The 14,134-nt window shown below is 43.7% G+C and overlaps 1 protein-coding gene across 1 annotated transcript; it reads left to right on the top strand.

The window, feature by feature from the left end:
• Window positions 1-2,814: 2,814 nt before the first annotated feature.
• On the top strand, window positions 2,815-13,528 carry DHCR24 (24-dehydrocholesterol reductase). Its single transcript, XM_083742721.1, has 9 exons — window positions 2,815-3,568; window positions 5,790-5,945; window positions 6,794-6,899; window positions 7,127-7,245; window positions 7,333-7,596; window positions 8,413-8,556; window positions 9,514-9,711; window positions 9,854-10,032; window positions 10,469-13,528. Exons 1-9 carry the CDS (start codon window positions 3,338-3,340, stop codon window positions 10,620-10,622), a joined length of 1,551 nt encoding a protein of 516 aa, XP_083598847.1. The 5' UTR covers window positions 2,815-3,337; the 3' UTR covers window positions 10,623-13,528.
• The last annotated feature ends 606 nt before the right edge of the window (window positions 13,529-14,134 follow it).

Genomic DNA, 14,134 nt, shown 5'->3' with positions numbered 1-14,134 from the left:
AAGCAGGCTTGTTTTCTCGTGCTCTGGAGAGTAGGACTCAAACCAATGGATTCAAGTTAAAGGAAAGGAGTTTCCAAGTAAACAGCAGGCAGGAAGAACTTTCTGACAATAAGAGCTGTTTGACAGTACTGTAGAATGGACTCCCTCAGGAGGGTGTGGACTTTCCTTCATTGGAAGTTTTTAAGTGGAGGTTGGATGGACATCTGTCATGGATGCTTTAGTTGAGATTCCTGCACAACAGAGGGTTGGACTAGGTGACTCTTGGGGTCCCATAAAACTTTTCGATTCTATGATTCTATGTATACACAAACACATTATACTGTACTGTGGTACCTCGGGTTACAGACGCTTCAGGTTACAGACTCCGCTAACCCAGAAATAGTACCTCGGATTAAGAACTTTGCTTCAGGATGAGAACAGAAATCGTGCTCCGGTGGCACGGCAGCATCAGGAGGCCCCATTAGCTAAAGTGGTGCTTCAGGTTAAGAACAGTTTCAGGTTAAGAACGGACCTCCAGAACGAATTAAGTTCTTAACCCGAGGTACCAATGTATTACAAAAAACTATCAGTGGTGCTAGATCAACGTTTAGCAAAATTGTGTTTTTAAGACTTACAGAATATAGAAGGTTGGACACAATTTAGCAGATATTTGATGGTAAGCTACTTGATTCTCACAACAAGGTCAATGCAGGGTTCATCTGACTGTAAGAGCTGGGATAAAAAAAATTTTCAAAGATGCTAAAAGAAATATTGAATACATGAAGAATTTTAAGTCTGCTGTCTGGTACAGTGAAATCAAACCAGACCATGAAAGGGCCACCTATCTATCAAAATTTACTCCGCCCCTACCCCTGTTCCAGACATGCTTTTACCGAGTTTGGATTCCAAGCCATGCCTATTGATGTCTAGATATGGTTGTAGATTTTCTAACAGACTAGCAAAGGATGGTTTGGGCTTGTGCAGAAAGGCCGAATTGAAGATGTGATGCACTGTATCTTGTACCATCCATTATATAATTATCCGGTGCTTATTTTTATTCTTCCCTTTCAGGCTTTCTTTCAAGGCCAGATGATTTTAACTTTGATAACTTTATCTGAATCTCCTATTTTCATTTCTGTGTTTTAATGGGATTGTTTTATTGCGTGTTTTAATGATGGATGTTTATCTTCTAATGTTTCAATGGATAGGTCAGCTGGCTAGAGCATGGTGCTCATAATGCCACGGTTGAAGGTTCAATCACAATAAAGAACAGCTGCATATCCCTGCATTGCAGGGGTTTGGACTAGATGATCCTCAGGGTCCCTTTCAACTCTACAATTATTTTATTCTATGCCGCTCAGTTGCATCCATACATAGATGAAAACCTGCTCGATTGCAGGAAGCCTTTTGCAAAATTTGGTTGTATATTAACAGATGTCCAAACAACTTTCCAAAATATATAAAAGTAGTTAATTATGGATTTTTGTTTTAATGTTTTGTAACTGCTTATTTAGAACTGCTTAGAAGAATGTTTTGGCATTAACTGCAGAGCTTTTTGTTACAATACTCACAGGCACAGAAAACAAGCACCTCTCTTTTTGCTGCCCATGGCACCCACAACATGCTTACCAAGATATGAGAACTGGTATACATCATTTATTTTATTTTATTTTATTTTTAGAAGAACACAGTATGTTTGTATCTTGCTGTGTGTGCAAACTTTCAAAAGTTGCAGTTCCCCACCTGCAATCTAGGGGGTACTGTTACAGAGAATACCAATAATTCTGCCAACTCACTCATCCCTCTCCTTCTGCTAATTATTATTAATTTATTCAATTTATATACCACCCTTTATCCAAAGATCCAAGGGCGGAATACAACACTACAAACATAATTTAAGCAGAACAACAACAACATAACACACAGCATAACAATACGCAGCATCATAATAAAACGAGCATAACAATAATGCGTAGGATTGAGTTCTGCTTTCACAAAGAGCTCTCTGTTTAGCAAGCAACGTGAAGATTCAGAACTTGGACACGGCTTCTAACATGGCGAACGCCCAGAGGCTGCAGATGGTTCGCCTCGTGCCGCGGCACTGTGCCCCGGACAAAGGGGGCAGGATTACAACGTTCCAGGCGAGGTGCCACCAGGCAGCACGTGGCCTGAAAGGATGCCCCCCTGATGCTGCTCCAGACCCTGGCTGCCGTTTCACCCCAGCGTGCCAACTGCATTTCCGAGCCCACAGAACTGTATCTGCGTGTGCAAGCAAGGCAGGGCAAGGCAGGGGAAAATCTCCCTTGGCACGCGAGTTGTCCCATGAGCAGAGGAGGAGGCACATTTGCCAGAATACTTAAGCGCAATCCTATACCGATCAACTCTCAGGTGCGTAAAGGATTGCAACGTTATTTCCCTCTCCTATGTTTTGGTATCCGAGCAAGAGGCCTCTTTCTTCTGACTGCAATTTAGGACGGGCATTCCGCCGTTGCATGGCTTGCAGGGAACCCTCCACAGTACCAGAGACGGGTCACTATTCGTCAGTTCACGAACAGAACCGGGGGTTGGGTCCTCCATACAAAAAAAAGCATGCCTTGCAGCGTCATCCCCCCCCCCTCCCAAGGCGAGAGCACCTAGCCTGCATGCCTGCCTAGGGCGGGGAGGCGGCGCGCGGCGCTCGCTCCGTCAACTGGCCTCGTGCTGCTCCGAGGCACCCGGCCGGTACGGGTGTTTAGCTCCTCGCCCCCCCCGAGCCAGCCAATCCCGCCACTCGGCGCCTGATCCGATCCAAACGGCGCCACCCCATTGGTTGGACGCCGTCCCTCTCCTCACCGCCGAGGAGCCCGACCGGCCAACCAGGAGGGAGGTGGGCTGCGCTTCGAGTCGGGCCGGGGGCGGAGCGCCGGGTGTTAAGCGCCGAACGTTGGCTCGGTTGGGGCTGTGCAGGGGAGCGCAAGGAACGGTCGACTCGCGAGCTGGGGGTGACGCCGGTCCGCGAGCGGGTGTGACACGGTCGTGGGGAAGGCGCGCGCGTGTCCCCGACGCGGTTCTTCTGAACCTGGGTCTCCAAACATACTCTGTAAAGAGACTTGCCCGCCTTGCTTTGCACAGGGCGGCGGCGCTGCTAAGACGGTGCTGACCGTTGTACGTGGGAAGAGGCGGCGGAGGGTAGCGGGGTCTCGGGGGTTGTTGGAACAGGTGGCTGCTAGGTGAGCCAACTGGGGACTGAAGAGGCCGGCTGTGCAAAACAAGTTGTGGCGGCTTGTTGGGTGCTGCGGGAGTCGAGCGGATCCGAGTAGGAGAACGACTTGGGTTGTTAGGCGCGTTGCGTGTGCGTGAGTGCCGGCGAGGGTTCGCGATGGGTCCTCTGCTGTCTCTCGGGGTCGGGCTTCTGCTGCTCATCCTGTGGGCCCGCTACAAGGGGCTCGGGTACGTGCTGGTCCACCACCGCTGGGTCTTCGTCTGCCTCTTCCTGCTGCCCCTCTCCGTGCTCTTCGACATCTACTACCAGTTCCGCGCCTGGATGGTGCAGAAGATGCACAGCGCGCCCCGGCAGCACAACCTGCGTGTTCGCAACATCCAGGAGCAGGTGAGAAGGGCGGGCGGAGGGGGAAAGTCCCCACAAAAGGGTTTACAAGTTGGAAGAAGCGCAGGCTGTTCAGTTTTCCTAGTAAGACTCCGGGTGTTCCGGCCTTCCTTCCCTGGAGCAGAGGTTTTCAAGCATGGAAGTTGGCCAGAGGTTTGAATGAGGCTAAATAGAAGTCTTGAGTTGCAGATCAGGACTACTCACAGCAACCATTGAGTCTGGTGCCCCCCCTTTTTTTAGCAGTTTTGTGATATTGCTGATATTGGAAATTTTTCTCATACAAAAACTCAGAGGAGATATCCTGACAATTATGTTGTTGCCCTGTTTCTTTGGGTTGCATCTCTGGCTGCACCCTTGGACCAAAGCAGGGATGGGAAACCTGTGGCCCTCCAGATGATGTTGGACTACAACTACCATCATCCCAGCTATTGGCTTTGCTAGCTGAGGCTGATGTGATTTGGAGTCAGTTTCCCCGTTCCTGACCAATCAGCTGTGGGCCTGTAGCAGTGATACAGTGCTAAATTAATATCTTATTTACTTATATACCATGTAATGCTAGAGTAGGTTTCTGAGCAGTTTAGAAAATATTTAAAAACCTAGCCATTAAAATACACTAGAAAACAGTACCATTAAAATTAAAAGGTGGGAAAATCAGATGATGCTCATCTAAGTGGGTTGCCCCAGATGAAGATATCAAGGGACACATCTTGCAAACAGGTGTGTTTTCAGAAACCGGCAGATGGTCAATACAAGTAGTGATGTATTTCAGCAGAGAAGGCATTCCATTACTGTTACACAAACCAATTGTAAGTGGAAGGAAAGGTGCTGCAAGAAAGCAGTGCCAGTATTTGGCACATTATTGCTCTCTAGACAGTATCTTCTTCATAGAATCATAGCATTGTAGAGTTGGAAAAGACCACAAGGGACACCTAGTCTTCAGTGGTCCTCTTGTTTATGGATAACAGGCATAAACATTAGTGGAGTCCATATGTGGCTTGCGTAGGTATGTGCCTGATGCTAGGGAAACCATAAATCAGGAACATTCAAATTGCAGAGAGCCTATTCTGTGCCATGTGTCTCCCTGACAGGTAATAATAATAATAATAATAATAATAATAATAATAATAATAATTTTTATTTATACCCCGCCCTCCCCAGCCAAGGCCGGGCTCAGAGCGGCTTACAAGCAATAATAAAAACAAGTTGAATGATTACAACATTATACCAAACAAGCCTTTACTCTTTCGTTCCTGTTGATGAAAATAGCAACTTCCTGTGTAGAAAGGTTACAGCACTTGGGGCTTTTTAGTGTAGAGAAAGGCCATTAATAGGAGACATGCTAGAGCTAGAAGAACACGGTGTGCACCAATGGCACTGTATAATCATCATCGTGGGGTTCATTAGCATGAGATACTTTAACCTCACACTGCAGTTTTCTGCTCATCACAGTGCAAACAAGGTCAGACTGGCCTGTGCTGTCATGCTTTTCAGATAGTAGAGCGTGTTCACATTACCACTTTAAATCTCAGTGAAGTCCCTTCCACTGCCCCAGTGAATTTTGCAGCACAGCTCATTCTATACCCCTCCCCAGCTTTTCACATCAACATGGCTCCACTAGTGTAAGATTTGTGTCTGTTTGTGTACATACTAGAGTGCATTGGCAGGCAGTGACACCTTTTCCCTATGTAGAAGTGTTCACACCTTGGCTGGAGATGAATTGCGAATGGCTTAAGGACTCAATCAGTGTGAAGCTAGTTTGGGGAGAAACTCATAAAACAGTAGTGTAACAAAGTCCAGGATGCATTTGCACCGGAATGGCAGTGAGCACAGTGGGAGTGTGAACACAGCCCTAGTAGGCTCTTCTTCTGTCTTAATTGCAATACCAATGCAAATTTTAAAACCTTTCCTGTTAAAGGTACTATCTTGAGAACAGGCAGAAAAACCATTAAGTGGTCCACCAAGACCCTCAAGAATTTTCAAGTAATCTGGGGGAGGGGGAGTTCAGGAACTGTTGGCTTAGGTTTTCTAAATTAAGCAGTATATAAATTTTGTTAAGTAAATGTTTGCTTTCAGTTGCCCCATTATATTTAATGGGACTTCCAGGGAAGTGTACGTAGGATTCTTCTAGTCAGAATCAGTTTTCTCAGATGCAGATCTGTTTACTTGCAAAAACAACATCAAGTTGTTATATATAAGGTGTTAAATTAATCTTTCTTTCTTGCAGGTACGAGAATGGAAAAAAGAAGGGCTAAAAACATATATGTGCACAGGACGTCCTGGCTGGCTTACAGTGTCTCTTCGTGTTGGAAAGTACAAGAAGACGCTTAAGAATATAACAATCAACTTGATGGATGTTCTGGAAGTGGACACTGAGAGAATGGTAAGCTTGGAATTGATCCTTCTATTTAAGTGATGAGCTTTTGTTCAAGGGATGTGGCCATGGCTGAACATCATTGAGCCTGTTGGTTTCTGTGCTTTCTGGTCCTCTTTGAGGTGCCTGACCTCTGGTGTGGCAGTACTACTGAGGATGTTTCCCCACTAGCTGGTGTCTTCAGAATTGCTATCTTTTGCTCACTGTGTCTTAGTAGCAGGCAGTGGGGCAGCAGCACTTACCTGACCTCATGTCACTCCAGCTTACTGCAAGGGGCCAGGTTGGCGCAGTGCAAACTCATTGGTGGAACCAATCTGGCACTGCTTGCACCTTCCTGTGCAACAAATTTCCTATGGGCTTGCTTCGCAAGATGAAAATGTCTTGCGAGTTCCTGCGGGTTTTTTTTCCTCCCCCCCCCTTTTTCCCAAGCCGCTAAGCCGCTTAACAGCTGATCCGCTAAGCCGCTTAACAGCTGATCCGCTAAGCCGCTTAACAGCTGATCCGCTAAGCCGCTTATCAGCTGATCTGCTAAGCCACTAATAGCGCTAATCCGCTAAGCTGCTAATGGGCTTGCTTCACAAGATGAAAAAAAACGCAAGACGAAGAGACTCGCGGAACGGATTCTTTTCGTCTTGCGAGGCACCACTGTACATCCAGGATAGGCAAGCATGATTGCAACACTAACCTGTTTAAAGTATTTCTTTTCCACTGTATTTCCTGATTCACAAAGACCGAGGTAACTTTTAAGGTGTGCACCAAATGATGGGGCAAAGTGCATTTCTGTGTTATTGCTTTGGCATCAGATTTGTATTGATGGCGGCATTCAGTCTTGGCATATAAAATGTGTTCTTCCTTAGGTTGTCCGTGTGGAACCCTTGGTCACAATGGGACAATTAACAGCACACCTCAACCCCATAGGCTGGACTATTCCCGTGGTACCAGAACTTGATGACCTTACTGTAGGTGAGAGGTCTTGGGATTTGTAAAATATAACTACAACTCTTAAATATTTCAATACAGTTCCACTAAGCAATTAACAGCAAATTATTTTTATACTTTTCTGTGATGCATAAGATCTAATGCTCACTGTATGATTCCCAAGCTGTGAAAATTCACTTGTTATTTAAGTAAGTCCTCTGGAAAATGAAAATACAATTCATGTAATTGTTGTGCAATGATCTCTTGTTCAGGTGGTTTGATCATGGGGACTGGTATTGAATCGTCCTCCCACATCTATGGACTATTTCAGCATTCCTGCGTGGCCTATGAACTTGTTCTTGCTGATGGGAGCCATGTGAGATGTACACCGGTAAGATAACATTCTAATTTGCTGTGGTTTGTGACATTATGCCTGCTCTGTATCTGTATGCGCCTTAGTGTTGCGTGCTTTTTGCAGGAGGAGAACTCAGACCTATTTTATGCAGTTCCTTGGTCTTGTGGCACACTGGGCTTCCTGGTGGCAGCAGAAATAAAAATGATCCCAGCGAAAAAATATGTGAAGCTGCATTATGAGCCTGTGAGAGGACTGAAGACAATCTGCAAGAGATTTGCTGAAGAATCTGAGAAGAAAGAAAACCATTTTGTGGAGGGTCTGGTTTATTCTTTAGAAGAAGCTGTCATAATGACCGGAGTTTTGACCAATGAAGCTGATCATAGTAAGGTAACAACATTGATTCTTTCACTTCTTCAGGTAAATAGGACACCGGCGGGGGGAGAACTAGCCAAACTTGCCTTTGAAAACCAATCTCTGCACTTTGTTGATTCTAAAGTTAAGAGAGCTCATCTGCAGTACAGGCTTCCTTTAGTTTTTATGGTATTTTTAATGCCATAGCTTCCCCTAGAGAACAGTAGTTCATTGAGAGTATTGCGAATTCTTTTTTGGAGCTCAGCCTCCCTTACAGAACAGTAGTTCCCTCGGTTCTCTGGATGGAGGAGTGACTGTTAAACTAGTTTAACAAAATACTGGGCAGATCAATTCCATGAGTGGAATGTCTTGCACATAATTAATCTGGTGGGAGAGGTCATTCTACAAAACTATTTCTCCCACAGGCCTGGGGCAAACCAATCTGCCTGATAGAAGTGCACAGAATTGGCCTGTAGGCAGTTCTTACCTACAAAAAAAAATGCCAGTGTTGATTGCATACAGACATTTGCCTGTAAATGATGTACATTGCATGACTTGACATCAAGGATAGACAGTGTGTCACCCTACAGACGTTGTTGGACTGAACTGCCAGTCGGCCCCAGCCATTGCTGGCCAATGCTTAGGGGTGGAGGGAATTGTAGTGCAGCAACATCTGGAGCAGCAACCCTCATAGCGACCCTTGATCAACACAACCTGTTGTTGGTGTTTCCTTGGCAATCTTACTCTTAACAGTTGCAGAAATGTGCTGAACATTAAAAGAACTTATATTCAATTGCAGCTGTAATTAGAGCCACGTTATGGTGTGTTCATTGTGTTTCTGTTTATCTTAAGATCAACAGAATTGGATGCTACTACAAGCCATGGTTTTTCAAGCATGTGGAGAACTATCTAAAGGCTAACAAGACGGGAATGGAATATATCCCTGCAAGGCAATACTATCACAGGCATACACGGAGCATATTCTGGGAGCTCCAGGTAAGGTTCCAGTTCGTGCCATATTTGTTGTCAGTCAAGCCCACAGACACATCCTTATCAATTCAACCCTCTCTCTGGTAATGATAAACCTAGTTTGCAAAATAGCTGACTAGGCCAAACTTCTTCCCCATATTATATATCAGGGTAGGAACTAGATCTGACCAGCTGACGTGTCCCAGTTCCCATGGGCCAGTTTGACAGCTGCCTACCTGTTGGTTGCCTGATATCAGTTGATCAGCAGCTAGGGCAAAAAAAAAAAATTCATTTGCCCACGCCCTTCGATTTCAAGCCACAGGAGCAAAGGGTAGGCATTTCCCCTCAGGGCTTGTCGTAAGCGCCAATGTGAGCAAACTGGAAAAATGGTTGCGGTCATTCCCCAGACTGAAAAGCATCATATTGATGCAGCTCACTGCACAGAAGATCCTTCCAATGTTATGTGGGATTAGTCGCTAATTAGCTAAATCCATATGTGCAGTAGCTTTATTTTATTTTAAGTATGTACTAATTAGTGCCACTAGTAATTGTAATCGACTTGATTTTTGTAAACTGCATACAGTGGTACCTTGGGTTACATACGCCTCAGGTTACATACGCTTCAGGTTACAGACTCCGATAACCCAGAAATAGTACCTTGGTTAAGAACTTTGCTTCAGGATGAAAACAGAAATCATGCGGCGGCAGCGCAGCAGCAGGAGGCCCCATTAGCTAAAGTGGTGCTTCAGGTTAAGAACAGTTTCAGGTTAAGAACGGGCCTCCGGAACGAATTAAGTACTTAACCCAAGGTACCACTGTACAGGTTTTATTTCAATCAAGCAGCATGTGAATTTTGTTAAAATAAATGAATGATGAAAAAGAGTTGAGGTGAAGTTTTTTAAGGCAGACAGTTATTTCTGAAGTCGGCAATCCAGATTTGAAACGCGTAGCTTTCTCACAACATGCATTTGGTCTGTTTTCTAGGATATCATCCCATTTGGCAATAACCCTGTTTTCCGCTACCTGTTTGGTTGGATGGTTCCTCCTAAAATCTCCCTCTTAAAACTGACCCAAGGAGAAGCAATTCGGAAGCTCTATGAGCAGCATCACGTTGTACAAGACATGATGGTCCCCATGAAAAGCCTTGAGCAATGTATCGAAACCTTCCACAGTGACATCAAAGTAAGAGCATCTTTCCTACCTTCTAGGTTCTTAGTAGCAGTAGTTAAACAAAACATGTCTCAACTACAGGATTCAGAAGGGTGGGTAGTGGCTCCCATGTATTGCTTTGTCGTGATTTTTTTTGTTCTTCCGTTGTCTCTAGGTTTATCCTCTGTGGCTCTGCCCCTTCATCTTGCCCAATAACCCTGGCATGATCCACCCAAAAGGAGATGAAGCAGAGCTCTATGTGGACGTGGGAGCCTACGGAGAGCCCAAAACAAAATACTTCGAAGCTAAGGCTTCCACCAGGCAAATAGAAAAGTTTGTAAGGAGTGTTCATGGGTAAGGGTCTAAGTCCCAAAAGGGCATTCTCTCATGTTGTTAGGAGAACTCTCTTGCAGTTACCTTTTCAGCTTGCTGCATGACAATGTTGCAAAAACAAAAAGAATTTTAACTTAATTTTTTATTGGTCAGGGTTTTTAAGGATCCTTTTTACCTGAAGGCATATATTATTTAACAAAAACGTGCTTCATTATAAGCTGCTATGACAGACTTCCCATTTGGGGCTACTGGGCAGTCTGAAGTGTTTTCTGTTCTAAAATTCAGAATTGGTTTCATGGGTTTCTATTGGAGTACTGGGGACTAGACAAAAGGGTTCCTTTAGGATAAGATCTGAACGTTTGTGCTGGCAAAATAGCCTGCTCTAAGAAATGAGCAATAGTTTCTGCGGCCTTCTGATGCAACAATTTTAAGATCTGTTTTTCGTTTTTCCTTTTAGTTTTCAGATGTTGTATGCTGATTGCTATATGACCCGTGAGGAATTCTGGGAAATGTTTGATGGCTCGCTGTACCACAAGCTGAGGAAGCAACTTCATTGTAATGATGCTTTTCCAGAGGTGTATGATAAAATCTGCAAATCTGCAAGACATTAAATCGGACTCACCTGAGCAAGAAATTGGGTGAAGCTGGATTTTACAATAACTAATTGCTCTGTCCTTAACGAAAGCATGTTGTTGCTGTCCCAAAGACTTCAAGCATATTTGTGATTTAAGAGATATAAACTCCTGCCTTTATATGAAAAAAAATCTACACTTAATAATCTTATAGCTTAGAAATTGAAATTCCTATAAGGTTTAATTATAGGTTTGCTATAGATCTTTTAGTGGTTTCCTGTAGAAAAATGGGGAAAATCTGAGTTTTGAGGATGCTAGAACTCCAGTCTAGCTAGCAATTGCCAGTGGGAGTTTGATAGGAGCTTCACTACTACCAATGTAATGGGCTGGGATCCTGTAATTTAGAACATCACCTCTCCGTGAGGGTAGTGCCAAATACCTGCCAAATGAGACTGCCTTTAAATTACGTCACTGTTGCCTATACCATATCACTAAGCTTTCCCAGGATTTCCATTTGAATTGTTAAGAGTAACCATGCATTAGATTCACAGTTGTAGACCTGTCTGTCTGAAAGCGTTGGAAGTTATGGTTTTCAGGCAATTTGAATTGTTCAGCCTCTCTCTTTTACTTTGAATTACATTTTTCTTTAGTTGTGTCCCATCAAGGTTTCTTTGATGCAGGGGAAGACTTGCTGGTATGCACTGCGGAGGGATTGATGCATTTTTCTTCCCTGTTTATAAATGATGTTGCTTTTGTCTGTTCTCCCTCTTGCCCCCAGTTCTACAAGTCTTCAGTGCAAACTGCCGCTGGATGGCCTTTGTTTGTTTGTTTTCCTGTTTGGTATCGCTGCTGCTGCTGCTGCTACAAGATACAGAATATGCTATGATTGTCTGTTTTTTTGGGTAACAAACACTGGATTAGCAGTTTAAATGGATTGTCAGAAATGCAAGATTGGCCTCATTTTTCATAATACACGGAGAAGATCAACACTGATCAGACACTGAGCAAAGTGGTTTCATTTTGTTGCCTAACTAATTTAGGCTTTATTTTGTTTTTGAAATGTGTAGCAAATTATGGGTTTTGTGTGGTAGATGATGCACATAACTTTAGTTTGAAAGGCAGTATTCACCATGGGTATCTTTTATTTTTAGGAAGTTTTTATTTTTATTTTTAGTGCCTTAATCAACTGGAAGAGACCTGGATCATTTTAGCCATCCTATTTTTTAGACTTCATTAGCGTTTGGAAATGCGGGTGGGGTAGGAATAGATATCCAGATTTTTAAAATGTCGGAACATGCACCCCACATGTAGATGAAAGGAAACTTAAGCTTTTGTATGATGTAACTCAATCCTATGCACATTTACCCACAAGTCCCACTTTCAGTAAGCCTTAAGAGAGCCACGTACATCCAGAAGCCAAACTTGCACGCAGCCAGCCTTGTAGGAGGACGGATACCATTTCTTCATCCTCTTTACCCTCATCCTGCCCAACAAAAGGCAGAGGGTTTGGATGAAGCAGAGCTGTCCTTCTGCCTAAATCTGTCAGCGAGAGAGATCTGTTGCCATCTGTCAAGCCCTCTAAAGTGCTCGCTCAAAAGGTGGGTAACAGATACAGCTGGTGATATTCAGCAGAATCCTGGGGTTGAGAGACCAACACATGATCAACTGGATCCTGAGCCATCCCAGCTGCTGGCAGCCACAGGCCTGAACTAGGCCACCAGCCCAGCCCTGGGAGCTGTTCTAGTGAGGGGGAATTTTGCCCCCTGCTTCTTCCACACTGGCTGGTGTGTTGTCAGTAGGGCTGTGGAAGTAGCAGTGGCTACAATTCATTAAACCTAGCCCCTAGGTCCAGGGGTTTGGGTTGCACACTAGTGAGAGAGGAGCGGGCCTCAACTTTACTTTTATGTGTGCCCCCCTCTTCCATACATTCTGATTAATGTAAAATGTTAACATGGCTGTTTTCTTTTTCACAATTCTACAAGCTAGTGGTTTTTCTGTTAGGGTAAAGCTTCTGCACTGAAGCAATAAGCCCCCAACGCCTCTAACATCAGTGCTTCCTACAAACTTAATGTAATAGCAATAGGTTAAGTTTAGCTGGGGCCATAAACTTCCCCATAATAAAACTCGCTTCACATCTGTAATCAGTTTTACAGGGGTTAAGTGGGTTTGGGTTTCTTCTTTCCTTTTCATTGCACCAAGTTTAACCAAAATCTGATCCAAAGACTAGCCAAGACTCAAAAATTCTCACGTGGAATTATTTATCTGAACATAGGGAGAAATGTTTGGCTTGGTGAGACAATATGAAAACATCTTACTGTCTGTGGGGTTTTATTTATGACCAGCTGATGGTTTTATTTATTGGAAGAGAATAAACAAGAGCATATTTTAGCTACTCAGTAATGCACATGCGTTTAGACTGATGCATCTGATAACTATTCCTTGATGGGGGAAAGACCTGCTTACACTGCTGTAGCACATCTGAAAACCATTCTCGTAATGTTTGTGAGAGTAGGAAGTGGCAGTAGCAGTAAAAAGCCACTGTAGCTGTGCCAGATTGTTGGGCATAGGTTGAATCCAGAAAGAGACTGAGAGTTGATAGCGCAATCCATGCTTGCCATTATTTATCTCTGCAGGAATGAGTTCTAAAGGCAAGGGGGGGGGGGGGAGTGCCAGAGTCTGTAATCTGTAGAGTATGTCTTTGTGTCGCACACGGTTCTGTTTCTCATCACAGGCTGTATCTGCAAGTGTGTTTGTCCTCTTGCTACAACCATAGTGAAAAAGAGTCCCAACCACTCAGATGTCCTAATTTTATACCAGCAGCCACAGTGTACTTAGGTTGCAACTGTCAGCTGTTTTGTACTGCTGCTCTTGGGCAGAACTTGCGCTACGACCATAAAAAAAATAATGCTATTTTGATGTGACTGAATAAAATGGTGTTGAGAAGATCTTTGCTGTACGTCTCTATTATCTCAAGTCACTTTGAATGGAAGACGCATTGGAAATGTCATTTATTGAGCAGAACTCTTTGAAAACATTCAAGTAGGTCTTCATAGAAGCTGGGTTCAGGAGCTTTTTGAAGTGCTCATAGGATTTTTGAAGCTATCAAAATTCAATCTTTAGCTTTTTCCTAGACTTAACTGTTATTCCTAATCACATCCATGGATCACATCCATATTTATAGAATATGTTGTATTGCATCCTTTTTTTTAAAAAAAAAGAATTTATGCCTCCATTAGACTATAAAATGTCTCAAAAGTAAACCTTGCCATAAATTCCTACAGGGTCTTGCCTGGCATTATTTTACCACATTATGTGCAAGTTAACATTTATTCAGAAGTATAATAAAATGTCCTTAAAGGAATTGACAGAATGAATTAATACTTCAATTCCTTGTGCTTCAGTACTATCTAATTCAGAAGTAACGAATATGTGCCCTCTTAACATTGTTGACCTCATGTTCGGGGATGATGGTCCTTGTAGTTGCATCAACATCTGGAAAGCATCCTGTTGGCTCATGTTGGTCTAGTTAAATAGAATTTTTCATACACCAA

Source organism: Podarcis gaigeae (assembly GCF_964106915.1).
Source record: "Podarcis gaigeae genome assembly, chromosome: 6".
In the NCBI taxonomy this organism is placed as follows: domain Eukaryota; kingdom Metazoa; phylum Chordata; class Lepidosauria; order Squamata; family Lacertidae; genus Podarcis; species Podarcis gaigeae.
This window is presented reverse-complemented; position numbering and strand designations above follow the sequence as displayed.